Source organism: Tachypleus tridentatus, chromosome 2, assembly GCF_004210375.1.
Source record: "Tachypleus tridentatus isolate NWPU-2018 chromosome 2, ASM421037v1, whole genome shotgun sequence".
Classification (NCBI taxonomy): domain Eukaryota; kingdom Metazoa; phylum Arthropoda; class Merostomata; order Xiphosura; family Limulidae; genus Tachypleus; species Tachypleus tridentatus.
In genome coordinates, this window is record NC_134826.1 from 54,938,878 (window position 1) to 54,955,373 (window position 16,496).

The 16,496-nt window shown below is 32.3% G+C and overlaps 1 protein-coding gene across 4 annotated transcripts in view; it reads right to left on the reverse strand.

Annotated features, from left to right (window-relative positions):
- Nucleotides 1-16,496, reverse strand: part of LOC143243855 (MAM and LDL-receptor class A domain-containing protein 1-like) — a 57,845-nt gene that overhangs the window by 27,164 nt on the left and 14,185 nt on the right. For all 4 annotated transcript variants that reach the window (XM_076487586.1, XM_076487582.1, XM_076487583.1 and 1 more), the window contains 6 exons: nucleotides 16,106-16,279; nucleotides 14,204-14,499; nucleotides 11,823-11,940; nucleotides 9,449-9,595; nucleotides 4,657-4,740; nucleotides 407-591 (listed from right to left, as the gene is read on the reverse strand). In XM_076487586.1, the coding sequence (XP_076343701.1) occupies nucleotides 407-591; nucleotides 4,657-4,740; nucleotides 9,449-9,595; nucleotides 11,823-11,940; nucleotides 14,204-14,499; nucleotides 16,106-16,279 (1,004 nt within the window). The remainder of the gene's footprint in view (nucleotides 1-406; nucleotides 592-4,656; nucleotides 4,741-9,448; nucleotides 9,596-11,822; nucleotides 11,941-14,203; nucleotides 14,500-16,105; nucleotides 16,280-16,496) is intronic.

Sequence of the window (16,496 nt, forward strand, 5' to 3'; positions counted from 1 at the left end):
TGGTAACGTTTTAAATAAGGTTTCAAATAGTTATTTATTTAAACCAACATTTGGATTTTAGTGCGTCTGTATCGTTAAACGTATTCAACCAATCAACAAAAATAAATAAATGTCAAACCTACGTACAACTTTACCATCATAAACTAGAATAACCTTATACAGTACAGCTCAACCAATAAGATAATACAGTACAGCTCAACCAATAAGATAATATCTTTCTTTTAAACACAATTTTATTCAACGTAAAATTTGTTTTCAACGGAGCGTTAGATTGACTGTTTACTCCCTGTAGACTTAGTGCACACATGTAACATTCAATGTTTTCACACATAAAGTGTCTTCATGACAAAAAATGTTTTACTAGGAAGAGGTAAGAAAGAGCCAATCGAAACCTTCAAAGCTGTACCTGAAATGGTTTCGGGGAAGAAACCGGAACCCTGGCTTCATACCATCTGTTCCCTGAAGGTCCACTGATCTCCCAGATAGGACTGACTTCACTGGTTCCCTGACTTTGCTTCATGATCCTTAGTGTTCCGACCCCATTCCCAAACATGTGTGTAGCAAACATCATGCAGATGGGGTTGTTATCACCTGACAACAGAAGAATTCTAGTGAATTTAGCATTTAACGTCTAGCAGTAGGCATCACGTTACTAAGAAAAGTAAAATCTTGCATTTAACGTTTAGCAGCGTACATCAGGTTACCAAGAAATGTAGAATTTACCATATAACGTCTAGTGGCGTAAGCATTAGGTTATCAAGAAGAGTAGAATCTAGAAGTTAACAACTAGCAAAGTAAATATCAGGTTACAAACAAAAATTTAATCCAGCATTTAACATCTACCAGCGTACATCAGGACACCAAGAATAGTAGAATCTAACATTTAATGTCAAGCAGCATACATTAGGTTACCAAGACAGTAGAAGCTAACACTTAACGTTTAGCAACGTACATATCACGTTACCAAGAAATATAGAATCTAGTATTTAACGTCTAGCAACATAAAAATCAGGTTACCAACAACAGTAGCATTTAATATTTAACGTCTAGCAACGTAAACAACTGGTAATCAAGAAAATTAGGATCTAGAATTTAACATTTAGCAGCGTAAATTAAGTTACCAAGAAAAGTGGATTCTAGCATTTAACGTCCTGCAACGTAAACATTTGGTAATCAAGAAAATTAGGATCTAGAATTTAACATTTAGCAGCGTAAATTAAGTTACCAAGAAAAGTGGATTCTAGCATTTAACGTCCTGCAACGTAAACACCAGGTTATCAAGAACAGTAGAATCTAGCATTTAACGTCCAGCAACGTTAACATCATCTTTTCGAAAACAGTAGAATCTAGAACTTAATGTATAGCACTGCAAACATCAGGTTAACAAGTACAGCAGAATCTAATACTTAACGTCCAACAGACTACATAAGGTTGCCAAAAAAGTAAAATCTAGCATTTAAGATCTAGCAGTGTAACATCAGGTTACTAAGAAAAGTAGAATTTAGCATTTAACGCCTAGCAACATAAACATCAGGTTACCAAGAAAGGTAGAATCTTCTATTTAGCGTCTTGCAACCTAAACATCACGTTACCAAATAAAGTATAATCTTGTATTTAACGTCTAACAGCATACATCATGTTACCAAGAACAGTAGAATCTAGCATTTAACGTCTAGCACCTTAAAGATTAGGTTACCAAGAAAAGTAGGCTCTAGCATTTAACGTCTAGTAGCGTACATCAGGTTACAAAGAACAGTAGAATCTAGATATTAACGTATAGCAGCGAAAGCATTAGGTTAACAAAAACAGTAGAATATAGCATTTAACATCTAACAGAGTACATCAGGTTTTCAAGAAAAGTAGAATCTAGCATTTAACGTCGAGCAATGTAAACATCAGTTTGCCAAGAATAGTAGAATGTGGCACTTAATGTCAAGTAATGTATATCAGGTTACCGATAAAAGTAGAATCTAGTATTTAACGTCTACCAACGTAAACATCAGGTAACTAAAAAAAGTAGAATCTAAATTTTAACGTCTAGCAATGTAGATCAGGCTACCAAGAACAGTAGAATCTAGCATTTAACGTCTAGCACCTTAAAGATTAGGTTACCAAGAAAAGTAGGCTCTAGCATTTAACATCTACCAGCGTACGTCAGATTACCAAGAACTGTAGAATCTAGCATTTTACGTCCAGAAGCGTAAACATCAGATTACCAAGATAATAAGAATCTTCAATTTAACGTCTACCAATGTAAACATCAGGTTACCAAACACAGTAGAATCTAACACTTAACGTTTAGCGACGTACATCAGGTTACCAAAAACAGTAGAATCTAACACTTAACGTCTAGCGACGTACATCAGGTTACCAAGAAAAGTAGAATCTAGTATTTAATATCTTGCAACTTAAACTTCAAGCTACCAAGAAAAGTAGAATCTAGCATTTAATGTCTAGCAGCGTAAACACGAGGTTACCACTAAAACTAGAATCTAGTATTTGACGCCTAGCAATGTAGACATCAGACGACCAAGAAAAGTAGGATCTAGCATTTAACATCAAGCATCGGAAACATCAAGTTACCAAGAGAAGTTGAATCTTGCATTTTACGTCTGCAACTTAAACATCAATAAAAGTAGAATCTAGCATTTAACGTCTAGCAGCGTGCATCTGTTTACCAAGAACAGTACAATCTAACATTTTAACGTCTAGAACCGTAAACATCATGTTACCAAAAACGATAGAATCTAACATTTAACGTCTAGCAACGTAAATACCATGTTACTGAAAGAAGTAGAATCTAACATTCACGTCTAGCAGCATTCAGGTTACTAAGAACAGTAGAAACTAGTATTTGACGTCTAGCACGGTAAGCATCAGGTTACCAACAACAGTAGAATCTAACAGTTAACGTCGAGCAACGTACATCAGGTTACCAAGAAAAATAGAATCCAGCATTTGACGTTTAGCAACGTAAATATCAGGTTACAAAGAAAATTAGAATATATATGTAACGTCTAGCAGTGTACATCAGGCTACCAAAAGAAGTAGAATCTAGCTTTTAATGTGTAGTAAGTAAACATCAGGTTACAAAGAAAAGTAGAATCTCTCATTTTACATCTAGTAACGTACGGGGTTAGAGGAAAGAAGTAGCTCCTTCTTGAAAATGTTAGCTTGTTATATGTTTTATTAGGCAACAGAAACATTTGTAAAATTATATTTTTAGAATGCACTCGATGAGATCTGTTTAAATATTATCTCAACATAATTTTAACATTAGCTTTGGTAAATACCTGAACTTATCATGACTTGATCATAACAAGTGTTGTGTACCTGCTGTAGTTTGTTAGATATTCTTTTTACAATTGCCTACAGAATGACCAAACAAGTTTTTCTGCAATAATCGAACGTAAAAAAGACACTCAAAACAACAGACAGCAGGCATTCTTGTAGATTTCGTTAGCATGGTTTTAAAATATCTTTCTGCAAAGTCTTCCATTAAGCTTAATTTAAACTTTGGTTTTGACACTCACTTATATCCCAGTCACTAATTTCAAAATATGTAGACTATTAAATAACAAAGTTTTGTTAACATGGTTAAACATTTCTAAGAATTTGCAACATTTAACCCAGTAGAAATGTAATGACTTCATTAGTTTAACAGGAAGTGTTGTGTGCCATTTTTTAATAAACTGTAACTCTCCTATGGAACGGGATGAAATATAGAAATCACATTTTAGGATTGTGTTATTAAGCTAAATATACAAGTCATATTTTATGGTTGCGTTATTAAGTTAAGTATACCTTTGGATTTTGTTATTAAGTTAAGTATGGAAGTAAGATTCTGGGGTTGTGATATTAAGTTAAGTATAGAAGTCATATTCTAGGATGTGTTATTAAGCTTATTATAAAAGTCATATTCTACGTTGTGTTATTAAACATGAAACTCGTAACTTTTAAACTTTTAAATTTACTAGAATCGTTAGAACTTGTTATCTGTTTACACCTTCTGGTGTCCATCAGAACCAGTAACATTAAAAAGTGCTATTCAAGATTCGTAAGTTACACTCTTATGGAGGGGATAGGATGAAATGTCAGGGGATACTCTGGTGTGTTTCTGATACAGAAGGGGTAATAAAAATAATCAAACACTTCTTCCTTTATTCACATTCAGCCAGTTTTATAAGCATTATTAAAATCTAAAAATAAACAAACAATTACAAGCAAACTTAATATCATACTAAACACATGTTAAATTATAGTAAAACCTTACAAACCCCTACATGTCATTTGTTTTAAATTTTAAACCCTTTCTCTGTAACTTCTAATAGTTGATTTTTTACGATTATAAAAGGGGAACTTTGGGAATAAAAGAATCGGCATGAGCTCCACTTCCACGTCAATGGTCAGGACTTTTAAAAATTAAGAAATTACGTTTATATTTCATTATTTCACACAGGCTCTGCTATTACTAACAAATATTGTTTTTCTTTTTTTTTTACATAGCATAAATTGAACTTCTGTATACAGCGACTCCTTGTGGCTCAGCTGTAAACCAGTATGCTTATAACACTAACATTTTGATAGCTATGTTTACGTAGAACCAAACTATAGGTAAAAATAATACAAACAGTAATCGAACAAGATTATTCTCACCTGTAGCTCCAATGACCACACTGATAAGTCGAGCTTTATCACCTGGACGACGGGGAAAAGATGAATCAATATATGCGTATCCACCTGTAAAACATTGTTTATTACTTTCTATCAACCTGTTAAACAGTGTTTGTTAATTTCTATCCACCTGTTAAACATTGTTTATTACTTTCTATCAACCTGTTAAACATTGTTTCTTACTTTCTATCAACCTGTTAAACATTGTTTCTTACTTTCTATCAACCTGTAAAACAGTGTTTCTTACTTTCTATCAACCTGTTAAACAGTGTTTCTTACTTTCTATCAACCTGTTAAACAGTGTTTCTTACTTTCTATCGACCCATAAAACAGTGATTGCTACTTTTTATCAACCTCTAAAACAGTGTCTGTCAAATTCAGCTCATTTGTAAAACAGCGTTTGTTACTTTCTATCCACCTAAAAAACAGTGTTTCCTACTTTTTATCCATCTGAAAAACAGTGTTTGTTACTTTCAATCCACCTGTAAAACAGTGTTTGTTTTTTCTATTCACCTGCAAAATTGTAATTGTCACTCTCTATACATCGGTAAAACAGTTTCTTACTTTCTATTCACCTAAAAACAGTGTTTGTTACCTTTTATTCACCTCTAAAAACGTTTCTTATATTCTATCCACCTGTAAAATAGTGTTTGTTATTTGCCATCCGTCTGTAAAACAGTGTTTGTTACATTCTGTCCATCTGTAAAATACTGTTGTTGTTTTTTCAACCCACTTGTAAAACAGTGTTTCTTACTTTCTGTCCGCCTGTAATACAGTGTTTCTTACTTTCTATACCTCTGTAAAACAGTGTTTGTTATTTTTTATTCATCTGTAAAATAATGTTTGTTACTTTTTATTAATCTGTAAAAAAAGTTTGTCACATTCTATTAATCTCTAAAACAGTGTTTGTTACTCTCTATTCATCTCAAAAATAGTGTTTGTTAATTTCTATCCAAGTATAAAACAGTGCTTGTTACACTTTATTCATCTGAAAACGGTGTGTATTTCTTTCTATCTACTTGTAAAACAGTGTCTCTTACTTTCTATTAATATATAAAAATATAATAGTGTTTGTTACCTTTTATCTATCTGCAAAGTAGTGTTTGTTATTTTTTATCTATCTGTAAAACAGTGTGTCACTTTCTATCCATTTGTTAAAAATGTTTGTTACTTTCTATTAATCTGTAAAACACTGTTTGTTACTTTCTATTCATTTATAAAATGGTGTTTTGTTACATTGTATCCATTTGTAAAATAGTGGTTATTACTTTCTATCCACCTGTAAAACAGTGCTTGTAACTTTTATGCATCTGTAAAACAGTGTTTTTTACTTTTTCTGTCTGTGAAATAGTTTTTGTTACTTTCTTTTCATCTGTAAAATAATGTTTGTTACCTTCTATCCACCTGTAAAACAGTGTTTGTTACTTTTTATCATTCTGTAAAACAGTATTTTTACTTTCTGTCCACCTTTAAAGCAGTCTATGTTATATTCTAGCCATCTATAAAACAGTGTTTGTTACTCTTTATCCATCTGTAAAACAATGTTTGTTACTTTTTATCTATCTGTAAATCAGTGTTTCATACTTTCCATCCATCTGTGAAATAGAGTTTGTTATTTTCTATTAACATGTTAAAAACAGAGATTGTCACTTTACATTCATTTTAAAACAGTGTTTTTTCTTTCTATCCACCTGTAAAATATTGTTTGTTACTTTCTAGGCACGTGTATAATAGTGTTTGTTACTTTCTATCCATCTGTAAAATAGTGATTGTCACTTTCTATTCATCTATAAAACAGTGTTTGTTATTTTTATGAACATGTAAAACAGTCTTGGTTACTTTCAATCTACTTGTAAAGCAGTGTTGGTTACTTTCTACCAATCTGTAAAAAACTGTGTTTGTTACTTTCTATCCATCTGTGAAACAGTGTTTGTTACTTTTTATCTATCTGTGAAATAGTATTTGTTACGTTCTATCAACCTGTGAAAAAAAACAGTGTTTATCATTTCTATCGATCTCTGAAACAATGTTTATTACCTTCTGTACACCTGTAAAAAAGGTTTCTTACTTTCTATTCATCTGTATAAACAGTGTTAGTTACCTGTTATCTATCTGTAAAATAGTGTTTCTCACTTTCTATCCATCTCTAAAATTGTGTTTGTTACTTTCTCTCTATCTGTAAAATAATTTTTGTTATTTTCTCTCCATCTGTAAAACAGAGTTTGATACTATCTATCCATCTGTAAAATAGTTTTTTGTCACTTTCTATCCATCTGTAAAACAGTGCTTGTTACATTTTATTCATTTGTAAAACAGTGTTTGTTACATTCAATTCACCTGTAAAACAGTTTGTTACTTTTTATCCATCTTTAAAACAGTATTTGTTACTTTCTATCGATGTGTGAAATAGTGTTTGTTACGTTCTATCAACCTGTAAGAAACAATGTTTATCAATTTTATCCATCTGTAAACCAGTGTTTCTTACTTTCTGTCCACCTGTAAAACAGCAAACAGCGTTTCTTACTTTCTATCCATCTGTAAAACATTGTTTGTTACTTTTATTCATCTGTAAAATAATGTTTGTTACTTTTTATCTATCTGTGAAACAGTGTTTGTTACTTTCTATCCATTTGTAAAGAAATGTTTTTTACTTTCTATTAATCTGTAACACACTGATTTTTACTTTCTATTCATTTGTAAAACAGTGTTTGTTACTCTTTGTTCCCTGTGAAACAGTTTTTGTTACTTTTATTCATGTGTAACACAGTGTTTGTTATTTTCTATCCATCTGTAAAACATTGTTTGTTACCTTCTATCCATCTGTAAAATAGCGTTTGATGCTTTCTATACACCTGTAAAACAGTGTTTGTTAGTTTCAATCCACCTGTAAAACAGTTTGTTACTTTCTATCCATCTGTAAAATAGTGTTTGTTACTTTTTATCCTCCTGTAAAACAGTGTTTGTTACTTTTTATCTATCTGTGAAACAGTGTTTGTTACTTTCTATCCATTTGTAAAGCAATGTTTTTTACTTTTTATTAATCTGTAACACACTGTTTTTTACTTTCTATTCATTTGTAAAACAGTGTTTGTTACTCTTTATTCCCTGTGAAATAGTGTTTGTTACTTTTCTTCATGTGTAACACAGTGTTTGTTATTTTCTATCCATCTGTAAAACATTGTTTGTTACTTTCTATCCATCTGTAAAATAGCGTTTGATGCTTTCTATACACCTGTAACACAGTGTTTGTTAGTTTTAATCCACCTGTAAAACAGTTTGTTACTTTCTATCAACCTGTGAAAAACAGTTTGTTATTTTCTATCTATCTGTAAAATAGTGTTTGTTAATTTCTATCGTCCTGTAGAATACAGTGTTTGTCACTTGCTATCCATCTGTTAAAAGTGTTTGTTACTTTCTATCCATCTGTAAAATAATGTTTGTTTCTTTCTATCCATCTGTAAAATAATGTTTGTTTCTTTCTATCCATCTGTAAAACAGTGTTTTTACTTTCTGTTTATCTGTAAAATAGTGTTTGTTACTTTCTATCCTTTTGTAAAATAGTATTTGTCACTTTCTTTCATCTGTAAAAAAGAGTTTATTAATTTTTCCACCTGTAAAACAGTGTTTGTTACTTTTTATTCAATTGTAAAACAGTGTTTGTTAGTTTCAATCCACCTGTATAACAGTTTGTTACTTTCTATCAACCTGTGAAAAACAGTTTATTTTCTATCCATCTGTAAAATAGTGTTTTTACTTTTTATCCTCCTGTAAAATAGTGTTTGTTAAATTTTATCCATCTTTAAAACAGTGTTTGATAGTTTCAATCCACCTGTATAACAGTTTGTTACTTTCTATCAACCTGTGAAAAACAGTTTATTTTCTATCCATCTGTAAAATAGTGTTTGTTACTTTTTATCCTCCTGTAAAATAGTGTTTGTTAAATTTTATCCATCTTTAAAACAGTGTTTGTTAATTTCTATCATTCTGTAAAACAATGTTTGTTACTTTCTATTAATCTGTAACATACTATTTGTTACTTTCTATTCATTTGTAAAATTGTGTTTTGTTACTTTCTATCCATATGTGAAACAATGTTTTAACTTTCTATCCTTTTGTAAAACAGTGTTTGTTACTTTTTATCCATTTGTAAAACAATGTTACTTTTTATTAATCTGTAAAACAGTGTTTGATACTTTCTATTAATGTAAAAAATAGTGTTTTTTTACTTTCTATCCTCCTATAAGACAGTGTTTGTTACTTTGTATCCATCTGTAAAATAGTGTTTGTTACTTTCTATCAATCTGTAAAAAGTGTTTGTTGCTCTTTATCCTTTTGTAAAACAATATTTGTTGCTTTCTATCCATCTGCTAAACTGTGATTGTTACTTTCTCTCCACCTGTAAAATAGTGTTTTTTTACTTTCTATGAACCTGTAAAAAACAATGTTGTCCCTTTCTATCCATCTGCAAATAAATGTTTGTTACTTTCTATCCATCTGCAAAACAATGTTTTTAGCTTCCTTCACAGTTGTACACGTCAAAGTTCAGCTAAATCTGGTAATCAGAATAACATGAATTCTTTAAGTCTTATTTGTTATCATCATAATCCATTTGACACCAGTATTAAAATTTACTATAAAAATTGTAGTTATTTATCATGTTATATTCTTAATATTTATTATCTTCATTTCTATGATAAATAATTTTTATGAGTATTATTTTCTTATACATCTAACCAATTAAATTTCTCAAGGTGAGTTAGAAACTCTTTGCCACCTGGTTGTCGGTTAGTTTTAAAACTACTATAATCCTGAGCTGGACCCGTCAGAAAACTCTTGCTGCCTCGCCCTAACTCCCAGTCAAAGTCGTCCTGACCCCGGAGGTTGGACCAATCACAGAAACCGCCTTCAAATGTACAGTGACCTGGAACATGGACATTCAAAATGGTCAGTTTAAATAATGAAACTGGTAAGTGTGAAGTAAAATACTTATTGGTTAAGTTTTGAAATAGTTTAAGAATCTAGTGAAGGCCATACATTCAGTATTGTAATAATGACCAATGTTCTTCTTATGTTTTTTGTTATTAAATCCCTAATGACTTCATTAGACGTTAATTGCATGCCCAGCTTTGTGGAAGGTAATAATTAACTTATTTAACTAGTTAAATTCTTATGTCTTTAAATTTAAAGTTAAACGTCTATAAAAATGTGGAGATCTACCATGGTTTAAGGGTTCTCTATTCTGGTGCAGTTTTGAATCCCTGTTCATCAAACGTTTTCGCCCCTTCAGGCGTAGGGGCTTTTCAATGTGGCGGTCAATTATCCTCTTTTTTGCCAAAAGTTGGCTATCACTGCTAAGTTAGGGGCAACTAACACAGAAAGCCCCCGAATAAGTTTTCGAGAAATTCAAAACAAGTCATTAATGGGTGACAATATACTAATGGAAAATATCTCATGTATACCGTTGGACAGTACTGTAACAAAACCTACGGTAAGTGAGCTGTGGATGTTAACATATATAATGGATTATATTTCTAGTAAGATGTAGCATAATACCTCGATTCTTTTCCTAATCATATTTTTTGTATAATTACAATTTTGTAATGTGACAATTCTTAGAAAATGCTCTTTACTATTTTGATTTGTTTTAGCAACCAAGTGTAATTACATGTATGTAATCAAATTATGCAGCCCTAATGAAATGCATAACATCACAAGGACGTTGTTTTATGTCGGAAGCAATACAGGAAGCTCCAATAGTTATACTTTGTACATATTATGGCTATTTGGATGGTAAAAGATAGGCCAACAGAATAGCGTCAAAATAAGTGATTTTTTTAAATTTGTTGAATATTTAGAAAGAAGTACTACTGATAAAATTCAATTTAAGTCTATAATTGGGTTCGAAGTTCAAAGACAAATATGAAGAAGGAATGGGCGAAACGATGGCCACATCCACTTGAAGGTTGCCTCTTTCAAAATCCACCATCTGCTGTAATATTAACCCGTCCATTCTTACCTTGTTTTCTTACTTTTTGGTGTTCCCATTCTTCTTAATTTTGTATTTAAAACTTTTTTACCCTTCTTTCATAGCTTTAATGATACTGAGTGTCTGGTTTCCAGATTTATCTTTCTTGTAGCTTTTCTTAGAACTATCTTTCAACATTTTCTTACATTTTATAGTTTTTATACTGTCTAATCAGTGTAAGCAGCTCTCTCTTTTTTTTGCTGGATTAATGGCAAAGGTTTCTTTCACATATTCAAAATTACTATTTCTAAACTTAGCTCTATTTTTGAAGTAATGATCTTTTCACTGTAACAAAGGCTTTTAAAGGTTAACAACATAAGATTTTTATCATTTTCTTTGGTTTTGTTTCATTGAGAGACATATTTTTAAAAACGCACTATTTCAAGTATAACCCTAGATATTAATAATAATTTTAAAACAATACAAATATAAGTTATATAACTTATCTTTTTTGTGTTAAGTCTAGAATACTAAAAAAAACTATGTCAGAACCTAGATCTAGAGAATCTATGTGATTCATGTTTTTGTTCTTGTTCTTTTTTATCTAGTTGATCACGTAGTACGTGCGCATCAGAAATCGTGCACCCACATGTGAAATGAGGAAGAGTTGTTACTTGTCAACTCACAGGGTGTGTTCGTAATCATAGAATATGGCTATTAATGTATATTTAGCTAGTTAGTAGCATTGCCAAATGGCTATTGTTATTACCAATGTTATAAGTAAACCTAGGAAAACACTTTAGCCAACTTGCATTTAGATTTGCAGAAAATGAAGGAAGGAGAGAGATATCTCTTTCCAACAATCTTTCTCAGTCAGTCAGATACTCAACTTGACAAATTTGTGATTTTGTGAAATTTTTGTTTTTACTATATAGATGTTTTCAAGTGTTTTATGGCTTGTTACTTTGCAGTTCGTTTGTTCACTATTCAACATTATATGTAAAATGCTTATCAAGTTTTCTTTACATGCTGGTTACAGTGTGCGAGAGAAGTTAATTAGTGTTACACTTATGGCATATCTATATGTACTTATGATGATAGCCGTTTTCCCACCATTCACATCAGTTGATAGGGTAACTGTTATAAAAAAAACTTCAGCAAACGTTTGAAATTTTACACTTACCTAAACAATTAGATGCACTACCAGAAAGAGGATCAAACTGGATGTCATCCAGAGCTATATAACCACGAAAAATCCTCGAAGGATCAGACGAATTCTTTGGAACACCCTCAAACATAATCTTTGAGCAAGGACAAAGAAAAAAATGATGAGTTTAACCAAAGAAAGGCAGAACAATTCTGATCAAAACAAGATATACGAGAATATATGAACTTGAAAATTATTGGTGAAATATATAAATTTGAATGCTTTTAAGGTTATCAAAAACGTGACTATAATGTTCAAGAGAAATCAGCACTATGATGTTCATGAATTAAGAAAATTAAAGACAAAAGGGAAGATGAACTGAGTGAGTTAGATTAAGTATCGATTATTTATTTAGTGCTAAAACTGTCATCACTTAACAAAGAAAGTTCCAACATAAACCACATGAAGTGTGTACTGCAGAAGCTTAGTTCGACATCAGTAATCTTATATATATATATGCATACTAATCTTTCTTTACAACTATTGCAACACGTCTAATTCACTCTTACTACCTTGTTCTTCAAACACAAACCTGCTGATATGTTTTTACAAATGCTGCAATACGTGCATTCCATCTTACCATCTTGTTGTTTAGAAACAAACCTTCTAATTCATATGTACAACTACTGCAATACTTGTAATCCATTTTTACCATCTTGTTGTTTAAATACAAACCCACTTATCCATTTAAATACAAACCCACTTATCCATCTTTACAACGACTGCAGCACTTGTAATTCATTCTTACTATCTTGTTGTTTAGATACAAACTTATTGATACATCTTTACAACTTCTGCAACACATGTAATCCATTTTATCATCTTCTTGTTTAAATGTAAGCCCACTATTCCATCTTTACAACCACTGCAACACGTGTAATCCATTTTACCATCTTCTTGTTTAAATGTAAGCCCACTATACTATCTTTACAACCACTGCAACACGTGTAATCCATTATTACCAGCATGTCTCCCTCACATACAAACCTTCTGGTTCATTCCAGCTGAATACCCATACTAGGTTTGAACAATTCTTCTTTATTTGAAATCTTATCTTCAGTTTTACCTTATGTATGTGATTAGTATTCTTGTGGACACACCCTGTACTATTTTATCCTGTCTTTGATCAGTGTTCTTTGGTCACACCTTGTACTATTTCAACCTGTTTTTGATCAGTGTCTTGTGGACACACCCTGTACTATTTCAACCTGTTTTTGATCAGTGTCTTGTGGACACATCCTGTACTCTTCCAACCTGTTTTTGGTCAGTGTTTTTGTGGATACATCCTGTACTATTTCAACCTGGTTTTGATCAATGTTCTTGTGGTCACACCTTGTACTATTCCATCCTGTTTTTGATCAGTGCTCTTGTGGACACACCCTGTACTATTCCAACCTGTTTTTGATCAGTGTCTTGTGGACACACCCTGTACTATTTTAACCTGTTTTTGATCAGTGTCTTGTGGACACATCCTGTTCTATTCCAACCTGTTTTTGGTCAGTGTTTTTGTGAACACACCCTGTACTATTTCAACCTGTTTTTGGTCAGTGTTTTTGTGGACACACCCTGTACTATTTCAACCTGGTTTTTATCAGTGTCTTTTAGACACACCCTGTACTATTTTATCCTGTTTTTGATCAGTGTTCTTGTGAACACACCCAGTACTATTTCAACCTGTTTGTGATCAGTATTCTTGTGGATACACCCTGTACTATTTCAACCTGTTTTTGATCAGTGTTCTTGTGGACACACCCTCTACTATTTCAACCTGTTTTTGGTCAGTGTCTTTTGGACACACCCTGTACTATTCCAACCTGTTTTTGATCAGTGCTCTTGTGCACACACCCTGTACTATTCCAACCTGTTTTTTTATCAGTGTCTTGTGAATACACCCTGTACTATTTCAACCTGTTTTTGATCAGTATTCTTGTGGACACACCCTCTACTATTTTATCCTATTTTTGATCAGTGTCTTGTGAACACACCCTGTACTATTCCAACCTGTTTTTGATCAGTGTTCTTGTGCACACACCCTGTACTATTCCAACCTGTTTTTGATCAGTGTCTTGTGAACACACCCTGTACTATTTCAACCTGTTTTTGATCAGTATTCTTGTGGACACACCCTCTACTATTTTATCCTATTTTTGATCAGTGTTCTTGTGAACACACCCTGTACTATTCCAACCTGTTTCTGATCAGTGTCTTGTGGACACACCCTGTACTATTCCAAACTGTTTTTGATTAATTTCTTGTGAACACATCCTGTACTATTTATCCTGTTTTGGATCAATGTTCTTGTGAACACACCCTGTACTATTCCATCCTGTTTTTTTATATACAAATACATCTTCTACCTGGTGAATATTTTCATAGGTGTAGGCCACTTCACCCTTCGTCCAGCTGCCTTCTAACCCATCTGTACTCTGCCACAGAGGTTGCTTTTCATAAGTTTCTCCATCAATAAGCCACATCTTCAAACTCTGTACACTCAAGCCATTGACAACATAGAAGAAACTAACACATAAGCCGCTAGGATCTGTCTGACTCATATTCTGAGTGACCAAAATAGCAGTGTTTCTGAATTCGGAGTTCTGTGACTGTAGCTGGTAATCTGTTTCTCTTTTGGAAGTCTCGAAGAAAACATAACCCCCTGAGAGAAACAAACAAACAAAATTTATCTCAGAAGAAGTCTTGTAATCAAGTGTTATTATTAGTGATTAATTTACAACAAAATTTAGTTCAATACACGTTTTCAAGCGAACTAAACTGTTCTTAAAAATTCAAAACGCTATCCAAACTTGAAAACCAGTCACAATGAGAATACCGGGAAAACCTACATATCTAATTATTCAGTTGTTATAGCGTTTACAAGTCAGGGAAAAAATGTTTGCAATTACATAATATATCATAGCGCTTTAAAGGTGTAGCCATAACAACTTTTGTTGTATCAGATTACTTATATTTAAGTACTGTAGGAATTTTGCTGAAACAAAATGGCGGTCACTGAATAGCCCATTCAAAATTACTGTTAAAATTTCTTAATATTAACAATAACTTTTTCACAGTGTTGGCTTAGCAGAACTTTTATTTATAAAGGGACCTAAATCGCTATATGCGTGTTTTTTGAGTAAATATATTACAATAAATTTTTATCTAAAAAAAAAAGTAGGTAAGTAAGTGAAAGGAGAATGTTCAGGAAATCTAACGAGTTGTATCGTTTCTATTTCTTTCACAGAGCTCCTTCGTTTGGTATCTGGTGATTCTTTTCTTCTACACAAAACGACACTAGTATGTATCTATAAAAGGGACCACTGCCTGTATGTGTTTAGTTCAAGCTGCTTCCTAAACTTTGGAAAAATAACAGACGTTAAAGCCACGTTCACAACATTGTTAAATTTCCTACGGCGAAAGTATTTTAATTTACAGAGACGCCTAAATTACAAAATGGGTGTCATCACTGTCCATAAACAAACGCGATTTTAACCATTATTGCTAGGCCGAACTATCTTGAACTGTTCAGATAAACATTTGTATCTAGAAGATCTAACACGTCTCATAAGTTCTGGCAAAATATGTATCAGAAAACATATTTTTCTAGAAGGGTGATTTATGAAACACAAAAGTTGTATCTGAAAAAATATTCTCATATGATTCCCCCAGAACAGTGATTTACAACAAGCAGAAGACGAATCTCAAAATATATTTTTACATAACTCCTCCAGGACAGTGATTTACAACAGACAAAATATGAATCTCAAAATATATTTTTGGGTGACTCCTCCAGGACGGATATTTGTAACATACAAAAGATGTATCTGAAAATATATTCTTACATGACTCATCCAGAACAGCGATTTATGGCAGACAAAAGACGAATCTCAAAATATATTTTTACATAACTCCTCCAGGACAGTAATTTATAACAGACGGAAGATGCATCTTAAAATATATTCTTACATGACTCGTCGAGAACAGTGATTTATGGCAGTCAAAAGATGTATCTGAAGAAAATATTCTTACATGACTCCTTGAGAACAGTGATTTATGACAGACAAAAGATATATCTTAAAATATATTCTTACATGAGAGTCAAGTATAAGATATATATGAAAATATAATTTTATAAGACTTCTCTAGAACAGTACTTTATGGCACATAAAAATAATTTTGAAATGGCTAGTTTACAAAGTATCTGGAGGTTCAGTTCAGTCTTCATCAAACCCGGAATACATCTTTAATAGCAGTAACAGATTTACCGTCACCATTGGCTCTAGTGTGATCAGTTCGAGGTCCTCCAAGCCAGTTGGATGTAACACCACGACCAGTTTTCCACCGCAGACTAGGAGGAGTGTCCGAAGGATTGGACCATGTACAGAGATTTAATGATAACCCGTTTCCAAAGTCACATGAATCCTGGGAATCTTCGTCAACTGAAAGATAAAGAATTGTGTGAAGTCACGTTCATGTTTAATGTTTTTGTCTCTGTCTGTAGCTCTATCAGTAACTTCTGATTTTGTCTATTAGTTTGTTAACAAGTAATGAATACCAAGAGGTGGCAAAATGTCCTAATATGTTGATAATACATGCGGATCGTTAAATGTTCTATTTCTGTGTTCAAATTTCGCAGTTAACAACCCGCAGAAAAAA